The following is a 12,070-nucleotide window of genomic DNA, read 5'->3' as shown; positions in this document are numbered from 1 at the left end:
CCACCCAGGCAGGACTGATGAGCAAGTGATGGGGCTTTTAATTGGTTTGAACAGCTTGGGACATGTGGACTGGCTCAGAACCTGCCCGGCATAGTACAGATTATTAATAAATTATAGTATTTGTGTTGTTTTCTTGAGAGCTAAACTGAAAAAGTGGGGAAGAAATCCCCAACAGATATTAAGAAACAACAGAGGACATAGCAACTATACGTATACGTATACATATACATATGCATATACATATACATATAATGCTTAATTACATAACCAAAAAGCAAACTACATTTAGGGACTTTCCCAGTACTATAAACTTCAATGGATCAGGTCTTTGTTTTTGTTTTGGCAGGTGGCGCTGTTTATATGGTAAGTTTTATGGCTTAAATAGTACTTCCATCATGGAATCAGTTGGACTAAGGTTTGGGTCCCTGGTACATTCCCTGCTAGTCTATGTAAATGAGTCGAATCATGGACTCATACTGCTTATAGTAAAATGCAGGACTCCTCACTTTATCTAATCAGAGGGAGAACTAAAGGGCCAGTCAGTGCTGTGCAGGAACAGAGTACTCACTTAGCTGGGGAAATTGAGAGAACGGAGACTGACATCAATTATCTTCTCTCTCTCTCTCTCTCTCTCTCTCTCTCTCTCTCTCTCTCTCTCTCTCTCTCTCTCTCTTTGAGGCCCAATGTCCATGTTAAAATGTATCATTTCTCATTTGTTCCACTATATAAAAGATCAGACGGGGGCCCATTAAATCAAGCCATTAGTATATACCCACCAAGTAGTCTCAGAGCCTACTAATATTGCAGTTGTCCAGAGAAATAAATTTGCAAGGCAGAATACCATGCATCAGAATAGGGGGATGTGCCTAGGATAAAATTTTTATATAATAGACAAGTTTCAGACCCTCATAAGTCCTCTAATATTAATTTAGTCTGCTCCCAGTCATAATGTATTTTGGGCTGATAGCCTGGCTAGTCCCTAACCCTATGTAGTCTTGGGGCTGGTGTCTAAGTATAACCAGCAATCCTGGCTAATTTCTGTCTGGGAATGAACAACTCTATCCCCAGGGTCCCTTCCTGTGGCATAGAGTCTGATTCCTCAGGTCTCCCCTGTTTCACAAAGGCCAGAATCTTTGTAATGGAATTTTCATATTTTTTAATTTTATGGCCATTAGATTCCATGATTCTTCTGTACATTCCCTAGGAGAGACTTTCTTTATTCATCCACGTGTTTTCAGGAAGCTTGATTTACAATCCTAAGTCTTTCAAAAAAAAAAAAAAAACTCGCTTGTTCCTGGCAACTAGGGAGTCCAGAAACAAGGCATGCATAGAATTGTAAACTCGGTTCTTGTCTCAAAAGATGAACTTCCATGTCTTTCCTTTTTCCGGTACAACCAGACATTTAAAGCAGGCATCAGTGAGTAAAACACAAGATGAAATATGGGTTGCCAGTCTGTAGCTACATTAGCTTTCACCTTCCCTCCATATTTCTCAGTTCCCTTATCCAGGCCTGAGGGCTGTGGGGGGTTGGACCATGATCCTGTATTCATATCAATCATAAGACTCAGGAGGAAGTAGAGAAGCATGGGTGGAAGGCTCCAGGTCTCAATAAACCTTACACTTAATGGGCCGCCATTGCGAGAGACAGTCCACTTGCCAGTAGCATCTGTGGCTTCCAATTTCTCGGCCTGGGTGTGGTGGATCCATGGGGTAAAGCCAGCTACATTCACCACCTTAGGAGTGGAGAGAATCACCATGGCAGCGTCAGCAGGCATGGTGCAAGAGGAGCTGAGAGTTCTATATCTTCATCTGAAGGCCACCAGAAGACTGGCTTCCAGGCAGATGGGACAAGGGACTTAAAGCCCACAGCCACAGTGACACACTTCCCTCAACAAGGCCACGCCTACTCCAACAAGGCCATGCCTCCTAATAGTGCCACTCCCTGGACCAAGCATATTCAAACCACCACAGCATCCATCTGAACACCTAATAGCAATTTGACTCTGACTCCAATCCCTGGAAAATACGTTCCCAGTAACCCTGACTCAGTGACCTTCACCAGAAATGTACAGCCATGACCTCTTCTTTTGATGGTGATTGTTATATGGCTAACTGCTTTTTTGGTTTCTGTAACCTGTTTATGCAGACATTCAAAGATCATTCTGAGATCTCCTGAAAAGCCCTTGGTTCATTTGTGCAGATACTCAAGGTCTTCTTTCCATACTCACATTTAAAAATCCTTCTCTCCATACACCCCTCTTGGTTCAACCTTCTCTGGTTGGCTCGGATACTGTTGTCCTGATGACAGCTACAATACATGTAACTAATTACAACTGTAATCCAGATTGAGTCTGTGCTCTTTTCCAGGGCTCTCTAACTCCATAACATGGGGAGTAAGGGAAACTTTACACACCAAGGCTAAACCCACTCTTGGCGAGCACAGGACACAGACTTCCTGATCCATATATACCTCAAACTTTGCCTGCCTGGGAGGTGAGGTCACCACATTTAAACAAGGCTTCATGTGCAAGCTGACAACCTAGATTTGATCCCTGGAACCTACACAAAGATGGAAGCGGAGAACTAATACCACAGGGTTATCCTCTGACCCCTAGACACATTTCAAGGCATGAGGCCACAGGCATCCTACACATACAGTAAGGATATTTTGAAAATGAATGTAGTTACCCATTTCTGTAGACATACCCAAAGTTATTAAAGTAAACTGGCAGGGCTCAGTAGCAGGTTGCATTTATCATGGAGTAGAGAGTGGCATTTATCTGGGTCAGCCCTTATATTTAAGGCCCATTCAATTCGTCCTGCAAGAGCATCTGTGTGTGACAAATGTGCCACATGAACTTACTCAGCTGTAGAAGTGTGGGCATCAGACCTCACAATTTACAGGGGTCTCTCAAAAAAAATACCACAGTCTATAGAAATGACAGAAAAGCAAGATGTGGTTATAAACGGTTTATTTCCTTAAATTGCAACATTTATCACAAATCATGTATTTTAAACTGTTACTGCCCTGACTTGCCTTGGGCTGGGGCCTCTGACTGTTGTGCTGAAGTCAGTGACAATGAGAGCATCACAGTATCCCAGGACTGTGGGAAGCAATGGAGGTTAAAATAAATCTAAGAGACATCTGGAGTCCTGCCTACTGCCATGCCACCTGGTATGTGTAGGGGAAGATTCCTACAGACCTGCTCTCCATGCTCAGCAAGCTCATGTGACCATAGACACAGGGCCCCACCTACCCTCACAGTAAACCTAAGGAGGAGGAAGAAGACATCTGTGGGGCTGCCCGCCAACATGCCAAGCTGACTTAGTGGGGGAAGACACTCACAGAGACTTCCCTCAACTGTACGGTTCTGGCAGGCACAGGACACACAGAGCCCTGCTTACCTTCATGCAAGACAGAGTAGTTGGAGTAAGACATCCCAAGAACAGCCAACCGCCATTGCTTTGGGGCAGTGGCAGAGAGAGAGGCCCAGAGACCCGAGCTCTGTTGTATGACTCAGGCAGGCCATAGACACACAGAGGCCAGCCTGCCTTCCTGCCAGGAAGTGGGAAATGTCCATAGACCTGCCCAGCCCCATGGCACAGAGGCTGACTGTAAACAACCAGGGGTCCGTTTGCGGCCACCAGAGACCCACCAGCCACATTGCCAGCCTGCAACAGGAACCACTACAGTGTACAAGTGTGGACAGAAGGAGAAGCAGGACAGTTTGGCAGTTTGGGCATTGTGAAGGGAGATGGAAATGGAGATGCGAGGGAGAACAGGAATAGTCTGTCGCGAGTACCCAGCTGTGCCACCTCGAGGCCATGGTGAAGTCCCTGCCGATGCAGCCACTGAGGGCCACGTCGGGGCCTTGGAGCTCTGTCACTGCACATGACTCATATTACCCCAGAGACCATGCGAAGGTCCCAGTGTGGGCAGCAGCATCCCTGGGACCACGTGGATGTCCAGGGGCCTGTGCAGAACTGATCTCACCCCCACTGGCTCTGGAGAGCTGCTTCCACTTCTCGCCCATAAACAGCAGCGCTTAGCAGAGACCCTTAGATTTAGCCCGGCATTTTGACTGGGTAGCATAGTGGACTTGGCCGTGGTGGGTAGTGTGGGACTGGTTAGCAGGTCCAGAGGCTGAGTGTGACAAAGCTGATCCTGCCCATCAGCTCATCTGCTGTGAGGTGGCATGGACACTACCCCAACTTGCCCCTTGCCACCTGCAGCAGCTTGCCACGAGGGATGGGGGGGCAGAGGTCATGAGAGCAGAAGAGCTGGCTCTGACCCCTCCCTGGCTGTAGCACTAGGGAGAGTGAACCCGTCACTCATCTTCTGAGTAGTGGTCTGAGCGGGGGTATGATGGCCTCTGCCCCATCACCCATTGCCACCTTGAGGTAGTGGGGAGAGCTGACTATCCCATGGGTCTTGAGAACAAGTGAGCTGGGCCTGCCCCTTGCTGACTGCAGAACTTAGGGGAGTGGGCCCCCCCACCTCCCCTGGTAAGCACAGTGGAGCTGGCACTAGCGGTCAGGGCGCAGGGTAGATGGCCTGATGGAGTGAGAGCAAGACAGCTCTTCCAGCCCTCCATGACCTCTGGGCCCTGCAGGTCAACTGGGAAGCACAGTAGAGCTGGCTATGGAGCCATGGATGCAGGTAATCGACCTAAGGGCATGAGGACAGGAGAGGTGACCCCGCCTCCTGCCAGTGACAGCACTGGGTGGCCCAGCCAGAGCAGTACTTGAGGAGATTGCCCTGGTGGTGTGGATAAGGGAGAGCAGTGGGCCAACCTGTTCAGTAACCACCCAGGGCCAGCTCCAGGGCTTCCAGGTCGTCCACCCAAAAGTCTACATTATCTGTGAACCATTGGGATGCTTGAAAGGGCCGGTCCTACTGATTCAAAGATGCATGTCACAGGGCAGCAACAGGATAACCGGGAGGAGTCCTGGTGCGGGTCCCATATGGATGGTGCCCCAGGAGCCGAGACCTGGAACCAGATCAATGGCTCATTGCAATAAAGGCGTGTGGTTGGGGGAATACTATGGGATATATCATGACATAGTAGAGCTTCCGCCTTGAGATGGATTCTATGCTTTGTGTTCTTTATTTTCCTTGTTTGGTTGGTTTTTCTGGGGGGGCGGGGGAGGTTGCAAGGGCAGAGTGTTGATATGAAGGGACAGGAAGATGAGTGGCTCTGGACTGTGTGATACTAAATTAACGGAAAAAAAGCAATGAAATGTTTGGGAAAAAACAAAACAACCAAAATAACAGCAACAAAAACCTCTTACTGCTGTCCACACAGACAAACACTGTCTTCTGATCATAGCAAACTGTAAAAGGGTAGTAAATTTGAAGTCAGGTGTACATTTTAGTGACTGACCCAGGGGGTTCCTTGGATGCTTTTCGAAGTCATAAATGCTAAATCAGAACTCTCCTGAAAGGATCCCACCCTTCCTCCTGACACAGATCTTGAACAACCAATCAGGTGTTTGTCCCTTGGCCTCCATTGAGCACTCAAACCCTCAAACTGCAGATAGGAGAGGGCTACCACTCAGCAAGAACAAGCAGCTGGACCAGAAGACCAAGGAGAACCAGAAGGAACAGGGATACACAGCTCTGTCTGGATCCTGAAGAAGGGAGGAGAGAGGTGTCAGTGTGGGATCTCTCAGGACATGGATATCTCCCCTAAACATCCAGAACTCTATATATAGCTCAAACCCCAAGACAGTAGGCTCTAGAGGGCTAGGGTACTGGCTAGACTCTTCCAGCGTTCTTAGGATGCATAAAGTAGTCAAATACCTAGAGAGTGAGCAAATGGATGGACTCCCACTACCTCCCAAGTTCTATCGTCTAAGATACTGCCTAGAATAATAATAATAATCATGATGATGGTGATGGTGATGGTGATGGTGATGGTGATGGTGATGGTGATAGAAAGCCTTCCCTATCCAGGATCTTCCCTGGCCTTCTAGAGAGTACTGCAGGCTTTCCCTCTTCGCCCAAGAAGAGGATTCTGTGTGTGAAACTTCTGAAGGTCTACTGTTGAAGCAGCACATTTTCTTTACCAGCTGGTGTGACTAGAGCTTACGTGTGACTCTCAGTCTACCTGGACTGGACATGAACCATTTGGCTCAGAAGGGCAGAATCATTCTTGTACCTGAATAGGTGTCAGGGTTTCCCTGAGACTGATGCAAATTACAAATTTCTCTATGCAAATGCATAAGATCCCTGTGATCTCTTCCCATAGTTCCACTTCTGCCTCCAAAGACTTCTTGTGTTTCCAGAAACCCTTCAGGGTGTCAGGGCTCCTCTACCTGGTTTTTTTCCTCACATTGCTCACCGTTTCAATCATCTCTAATGCAGTTCCTGAGGTGCATGCCCTTGGCTTTAACAATGCTACCATCTACCGTTCCCGGCACCCTCATGTGCGCACTCTCACATTGCTCCGGTAGAGAGCACCCTCTCTTCCATTTCATGAGGTCCCCTGCCACCTCCATCTCTAACACAGACACAGACTCACCTGAGATGCTGAAATCAATATTGCCTATTTGAGCCGAACCATTATAGAAGCAATTGAAGTTGCTCTTCTTGCTTCGTGGGTCCTCCAGAAAAATTTGGCTATAACTTTTCTCATTTTGTATTGTGACTTTGTGATATACTTCATAGCCTGGAATTAACACCTCCTCTTCACGAGGGAATGAGGAGAAATCTTTGATATTAACCCCCAAGCAGGTTCTGATGATAAATAATGTCCCATGATCACTGAAAAATGATGGAGAAACAGCTACACTCTTGGTTAAAGATGAAGAACTGAATTGCCCAAATCGCACAGAGCCTGTCCCAGTGTAATGAAACTTGGTCTTGGAGCCTCGGTAAACTAAATGACAGTCCTGGGTACTCAAAAGCTGAAGACCTCTTGTTAAGTAGTAATGGAAGGCCTTATAATGGAAGTTACCCGGATTTTTCTTGAATTCTCTAACAGCTCTGTTAAAATCTATAGCGAGGTTCCCAGTGTAGGCTAAAAAAGCTATTCCATGGAAATCTTGGAAACCTTCAGGATAACTCGAACTATTTTTTATCTCCTTCCATTGTATCTCTGCTTTTTCCCACTCAAGTTTTAACTTCTCATTCTTGTTGAAGTCTTCCTGTAGCAGCTCAGGTGCCTTTTCCTCCATTTCTTCAACACAGCCCTCATACTGATCATCAAATGCATTGGGAGCCATGTCCAGCATGGGAGGCAATGGCAGGCCAGTCACCTGAAGGAAAGAATCAGGGTCCTCTGTTACTCGCTAAGTTTGCTAAGTTTCCAGTCTGTGCTGGAAGCTGTGGAGCCTACAGCATGAGATGTCACATACTCCAACCTCACACATAGCTCATGGATGCACACAATCTTGTCATATCATAAGAATGGAGAAAGACAAGGCTGAGATCTCTGATTCTGTTGTGTTTATAGATACTGTTGGTATTCTGTCTAAGCTCCACCCGACACTTACCTGGCAACAGCCAGGTATGCCTCACCCCATAGACCTGACCGACCATAAAAGGAGCTGCTTGCCCCTCCCCTCTCTCTCTCCTCTCTTTGCTCTCTCTCATCCCACTCTCACCTCTCTGCCCCTTGGGCTGCCCTCCTCTCCCCCTTCTCTCCACGTGGTCATGACCAGCCTCCACTACTCTCTACTCTCTACTCTCTCTCTGCCTTTCTCTACGCCCTTTATACCACTAACTCCCAACCTCTACCCTGAATAAACTCTATTCTATACCATGCCTGTGTGTGTGTGGTTCCTCAGGGGGAAGAGGTACTTGGACATGGGCCCGCCTGGGCACCCCCTTCCCCCACATCGCCATGCCACACTCCCTTAACCCCCATTCTCTCTCTTTAAGTCCCCTTCAGATATTATATTTCCTTCTTTATTCAATTAATTCGTTAGTGAGCACACAAAACAAGAGGTCTCATCATGACCTTTTCACATTCAGATATCATTGCAGATTGTTCATATTCACGACACACACACACACACACAAAACCCTCTGATATTATCTTTACGTTACTTCTTCAAGGTTCATGTCCTCTAACATCCGCTACCACAGACTCAACCCTGGGAACTGTCATCTTGCAAAGAAGTGGGCAGGTTAAAGTGAGGTCAACAGGATGTGGGTTGAGAATATTACCTGCTGGATTAGCCACCAAGTTAGGAAGAACTTGCAAATTTTTGGTGTCATCATCAATTCGAAAACTGCTGCAAACAAATATAAGACAATGAAAGAGGTGTGCACACAGTCGTTTAACAGACATTTGATGGTGCAACTCTGGGTTAATGACTCAATCTCTATGTCACATACAGGCTCCTGCCCACACTGCCCCCAAATGGCACATGAGGACTCTGTGAACCCATCTGCCTGAGTTCCTTACCAGTGGCACACTCATCTATATCTTCTCTACCTAGTAAGGTGCTATGATGAATCAATCTTGCTAATACACAGAGCTGCATAGAATGTACGTTGCCAGCAGAAAACAGGATATATGTTTTCGGATCTCTGATAGGGTGTAGTGTTTTCCTTTGCACAGATATGTTAACTGTTGTCCGTGTTTGATTACCTTGTGGCTCTCAATCAACTTGACACCTCTGAAGAAAGTCTCCTAATTGTGTCAGTATTCACTATGTTCTATGCTTTAGGAATGGTTGTCCACCAATGTTCCCAGTGTGCCTGTATGGAGGAAGTGAAACCTTTAAGAGGTGAGGTCTATTGGGAAGGAACCAGGACCTGGAGGGCATCACCCTCAGAAGAGATCAATTAAGTCTTGTGGGATCCTACTCAGTTCTTGCAAGAACAAGTCTGGCCTCAGCCTCTCTGGTTTCCTCTCTTTCCACGTATGCCTTTCTGCACATGGCAATGGCATCTCCTCCATATTGTGACTCTGCCAGGAAAACCCTAACCAGCCAGCAGCGTTGTCATGATATTTTCCAGCTATCAGACTGTGAACTAAGTAGACACATGGACTATAACCTTTGCAGCATCAAGAATTTTGTAAAAGTAATTCAAGACACAAACTGAGGTTGTAGCTCAATGAGTAAAGTTCTTGCCTTGCAAACATAGACCTGAGTTTGGTTCCCAGAACCCTAAGGAGAAAAGCAGGGTCTGGTGAATGCACTTGTGATTGCAGCACTGGGAGTGGGAGGGGAATGGGTTTGTGAGACCCCAAGCTTTGCTAGACTGTCAGAACAGCCTACTCGATGTGCCTCAGGCCAGGGAGAGACCCTGTCTTAGCAAAACGGTGGACAGTGCCTTAGGGAAGAGAGCAGAGGTTGTCCTCTGCTGCTTCCACATGCATGTACCCACACATGCATGCACATACATGCATGTACCCACACATGCAAGCACATACATGCATGTACCCACACATGCAAGCACATACCTGAGTAGGAGCCATGCACACATAAAGAAAAGGAAAAAGAAAGCTAACAGGCCAGCACAGCCTGCCTTAATTAGAGGGGTGTCTTATGAATGTGTATTGTTTTCACTGCTTCCTGTGGGTGGAGATTTAAAGTGTGCCCCGAGTTGCAGGTAAAGCGTGAGGAGGAGCGCTCACTCCTCTATGGCTTGCTACCCATCCCTTCATTCCTTCCTACATTGTGTCTTTGGAAAACCGCAGAAATTTCACTCCATAATTATTTAAGCCTGTTATATTACTTTCCACAGAATTTCTACTTAATCTGACAAGACAATACTCTCCCCACATCCTGAGAATGGCAGAGAGGAGCTGCACATTAGAAATAAGGGCTGGAGACGCAGTGCAGGGATTAAGAGTAGTTTCTCTAGTAAAGGACCATTTTTCAAATCCCAGCACCTACGTGTTGGTTCACAATTGTCTGTAACTCCTGTCCCAGCTTTATCTGACCTTCTCTTTAGGCTTCTAAGGGCTCTGCAACCCTTTGAGGCACAGACATACACACAAAATAACCATACGTGTAAAGATAAATAAAAATTACAAAATAAAATTTAAAACAAAAACTTTCTTGTCTAAAAAAATAAATGTAAAAGTTTTCATTTAAAGTATTTAAATTATAAGCTGAAAATGTATCTCAGTCAGTAAAGGGGCAACCTGGTACCCAGGAGTTCCTGAACTGAAGAGCTCAGAATTACTGACTGTGGTGGCAAAAGCTATAATTCCAGCTCCTCAGAGGGAGAGACAGAACCATCAGACGTTCAGGTCACCCTGGACTATAAGTATCAGGACATCATGAGGCCCTTGTTCAAAACATGAAAACCATGTCATCTTGAGTGGTGTACACCTTTCCTCCCAGCATTCAGGAGGGAGAGGCAGGTGGATCTCTGTGGGTTCCAGGCTGGCCTGATCTACACAGCAAGCTCCCAGACAAACAGGACTACATTACATAGTGAAACCCCATCTTAAACCAAACAAACACACAGACACTCAGACACACACTCAAATATTTAATACAAGACAAAGTGAAATTAACATATAATCCTAAATACCTATTAATTTATTTCATCAATTTCTACCTATACATCTCCCAATATTCTTAATTCTCAACATTTTTAAAATTATAGCATTAAGATAATGAATGTTAGTGTTGATGTGACATCTCTCTACATAGAAAGAACTATTTTCATTAATTTCAATATGCTCCTATCAATTTCTTCAGCAAAGGTGTGAACTCATAAATTTAAAAAAAAAAATAGGTAGCCAGGCAGTAGTGATTGAAATCTTTAATCTCAGCATTTGGGAGGCAGAGGAAAGTTGATCTCTTTGAGTTTGAGCCCAGCATGATCCACAGAGATTGTTCTAGAACAGCCCAGGCTACTATAAGAAACCCTGCCTCAAAAGCTGCCCTCCACACAAAAAATAAAGGATAAGTAAAGCAAAGAAGGTAATGTTTGCATGGAGCTGGGAGGAAGATGGCATTGATGAAGGATATCCGTGCTCTGGCTTGAAAACCCAGCAAGAACAGGAAAGAAAGGGTCTGGATAAGAGACTGTCCAGGCAGTGGTGGTGCACGCCTTTAATCCCAGCACTTGGGAGGCAGAGGCAGGTGGATTTCTGAGTTCGAGGCCAGCCTGGTCTACAGAGTAAGTTCCAGGAGAGCCAGAGCTACACAGAGCAACCCTGTCTCAAAAACCCAAAACCAAAATAAAATAAAATAAGAGACTGACTATGTACCTGGATTCCTGTTGCATCCTGCAGGGCCTGGGAAGTAAACTTCATTATATTTTTAAGTTTCTAGAAGCATTTATAGCCTGATGCCTGTTTTACCTTTCTCTAGATCTGACCCCATCTCCTACCTGGGCTACTTCTTACCCAGAACTGACCTCTGGCTTTAACCCTTTCAGGCATGGACCCCACTGCTACATCCTTAGATTTTTCTGGAGTCCCCTCCACTTTAGAGACCTTCCCCTTCACCGGTCAGAGTTCAGAGTTGTTAGGTACCTGAGAAGGCGTTTGGCAGCTGGGTCTCTGTCCTCTTCTAAAAGCAAGTGTTGCAGAAGGCAGTGCTGGGGTCCCTTTCATCCTGTGGACAATGTGCTTTCACTTTCAGGTTAGGGTTGAAAAGGCGTCCAGGTAGTTTCTGAACAACTTAAATTAGGTAAGTTGTATTTGTTACTATGCCTTTTCCGCACTCCATTAACTTTTTTGTTCTAAAATTTTTAATTTTGCTTCTGTGTAAGATAAGTCCCATTAGCCCTGACTGGCCTCTAATTTGCTATGTAGCTGATGATAACCTGAACTCCTGATTCTCTTGCCACAGAACTAGTTTTATTGGGGTGTGTGTGTGTGTGTGTCTGTGTGTGTGTGTGTGTGTGTGTGTTGTGTTGTGTCAATAATGGAGAAGCAGAAGCTGGTTGACTTTTGTACACCTGCCTAACAAATTATGTTGTAGTTGCTCACACCTTAATCCCAGGATTTGGGAGGCTGAGATAGAAGGATCTCTGTGAATTTGAGACCAGCCGGGACTACACAGTGAGACCCTGGCAACAAAACAAAACTACCACCATATTACTGAGCCCTTTAGGGGACCTAAGAAAAGGTGAAGAGAAATGACCAAT

The 12,070-nt window shown here is 45.9% G+C and overlaps 1 protein-coding gene across 7 annotated transcripts in view; it reads right to left on the bottom strand.

Moving 5' to 3' along the window:
- Window positions 1-11,588, bottom strand: part of LOC127664680 (T-cell ecto-ADP-ribosyltransferase 2-like) — a 154,146-nt gene extending 142,558 nt beyond the window's left edge. For 3 of the 7 annotated variants that reach the window (XM_052156782.1, XM_052156761.1, XM_052156772.1), the window contains exon 1: window positions 11,454-11,549. In XM_052156782.1, the coding sequence (XP_052012742.1) occupies window positions 11,454-11,534 (81 nt within the window). In that variant the 5' untranslated portion in view covers window positions 11,535-11,549. Of the gene's footprint in view, window positions 1-5,085; window positions 5,632-6,524; window positions 7,261-8,173; window positions 8,242-11,453 lie in introns of those variants that run through there. The other 4 variants (XM_052156967.1, XM_052156960.1, XM_052156929.1 and 1 more) reach the window with 4 other exon arrangements.
- Between the last annotated feature and the right edge of the window lie 482 nt (window positions 11,589-12,070).

Source organism: Apodemus sylvaticus, chromosome 1 (genome assembly GCF_947179515.1).
Source record: "Apodemus sylvaticus chromosome 1, mApoSyl1.1, whole genome shotgun sequence".
NCBI lineage: Eukaryota > Metazoa > Chordata > Mammalia > Rodentia > Muridae > Apodemus > Apodemus sylvaticus.
This window is presented reverse-complemented; position numbering and strand designations above follow the sequence as displayed.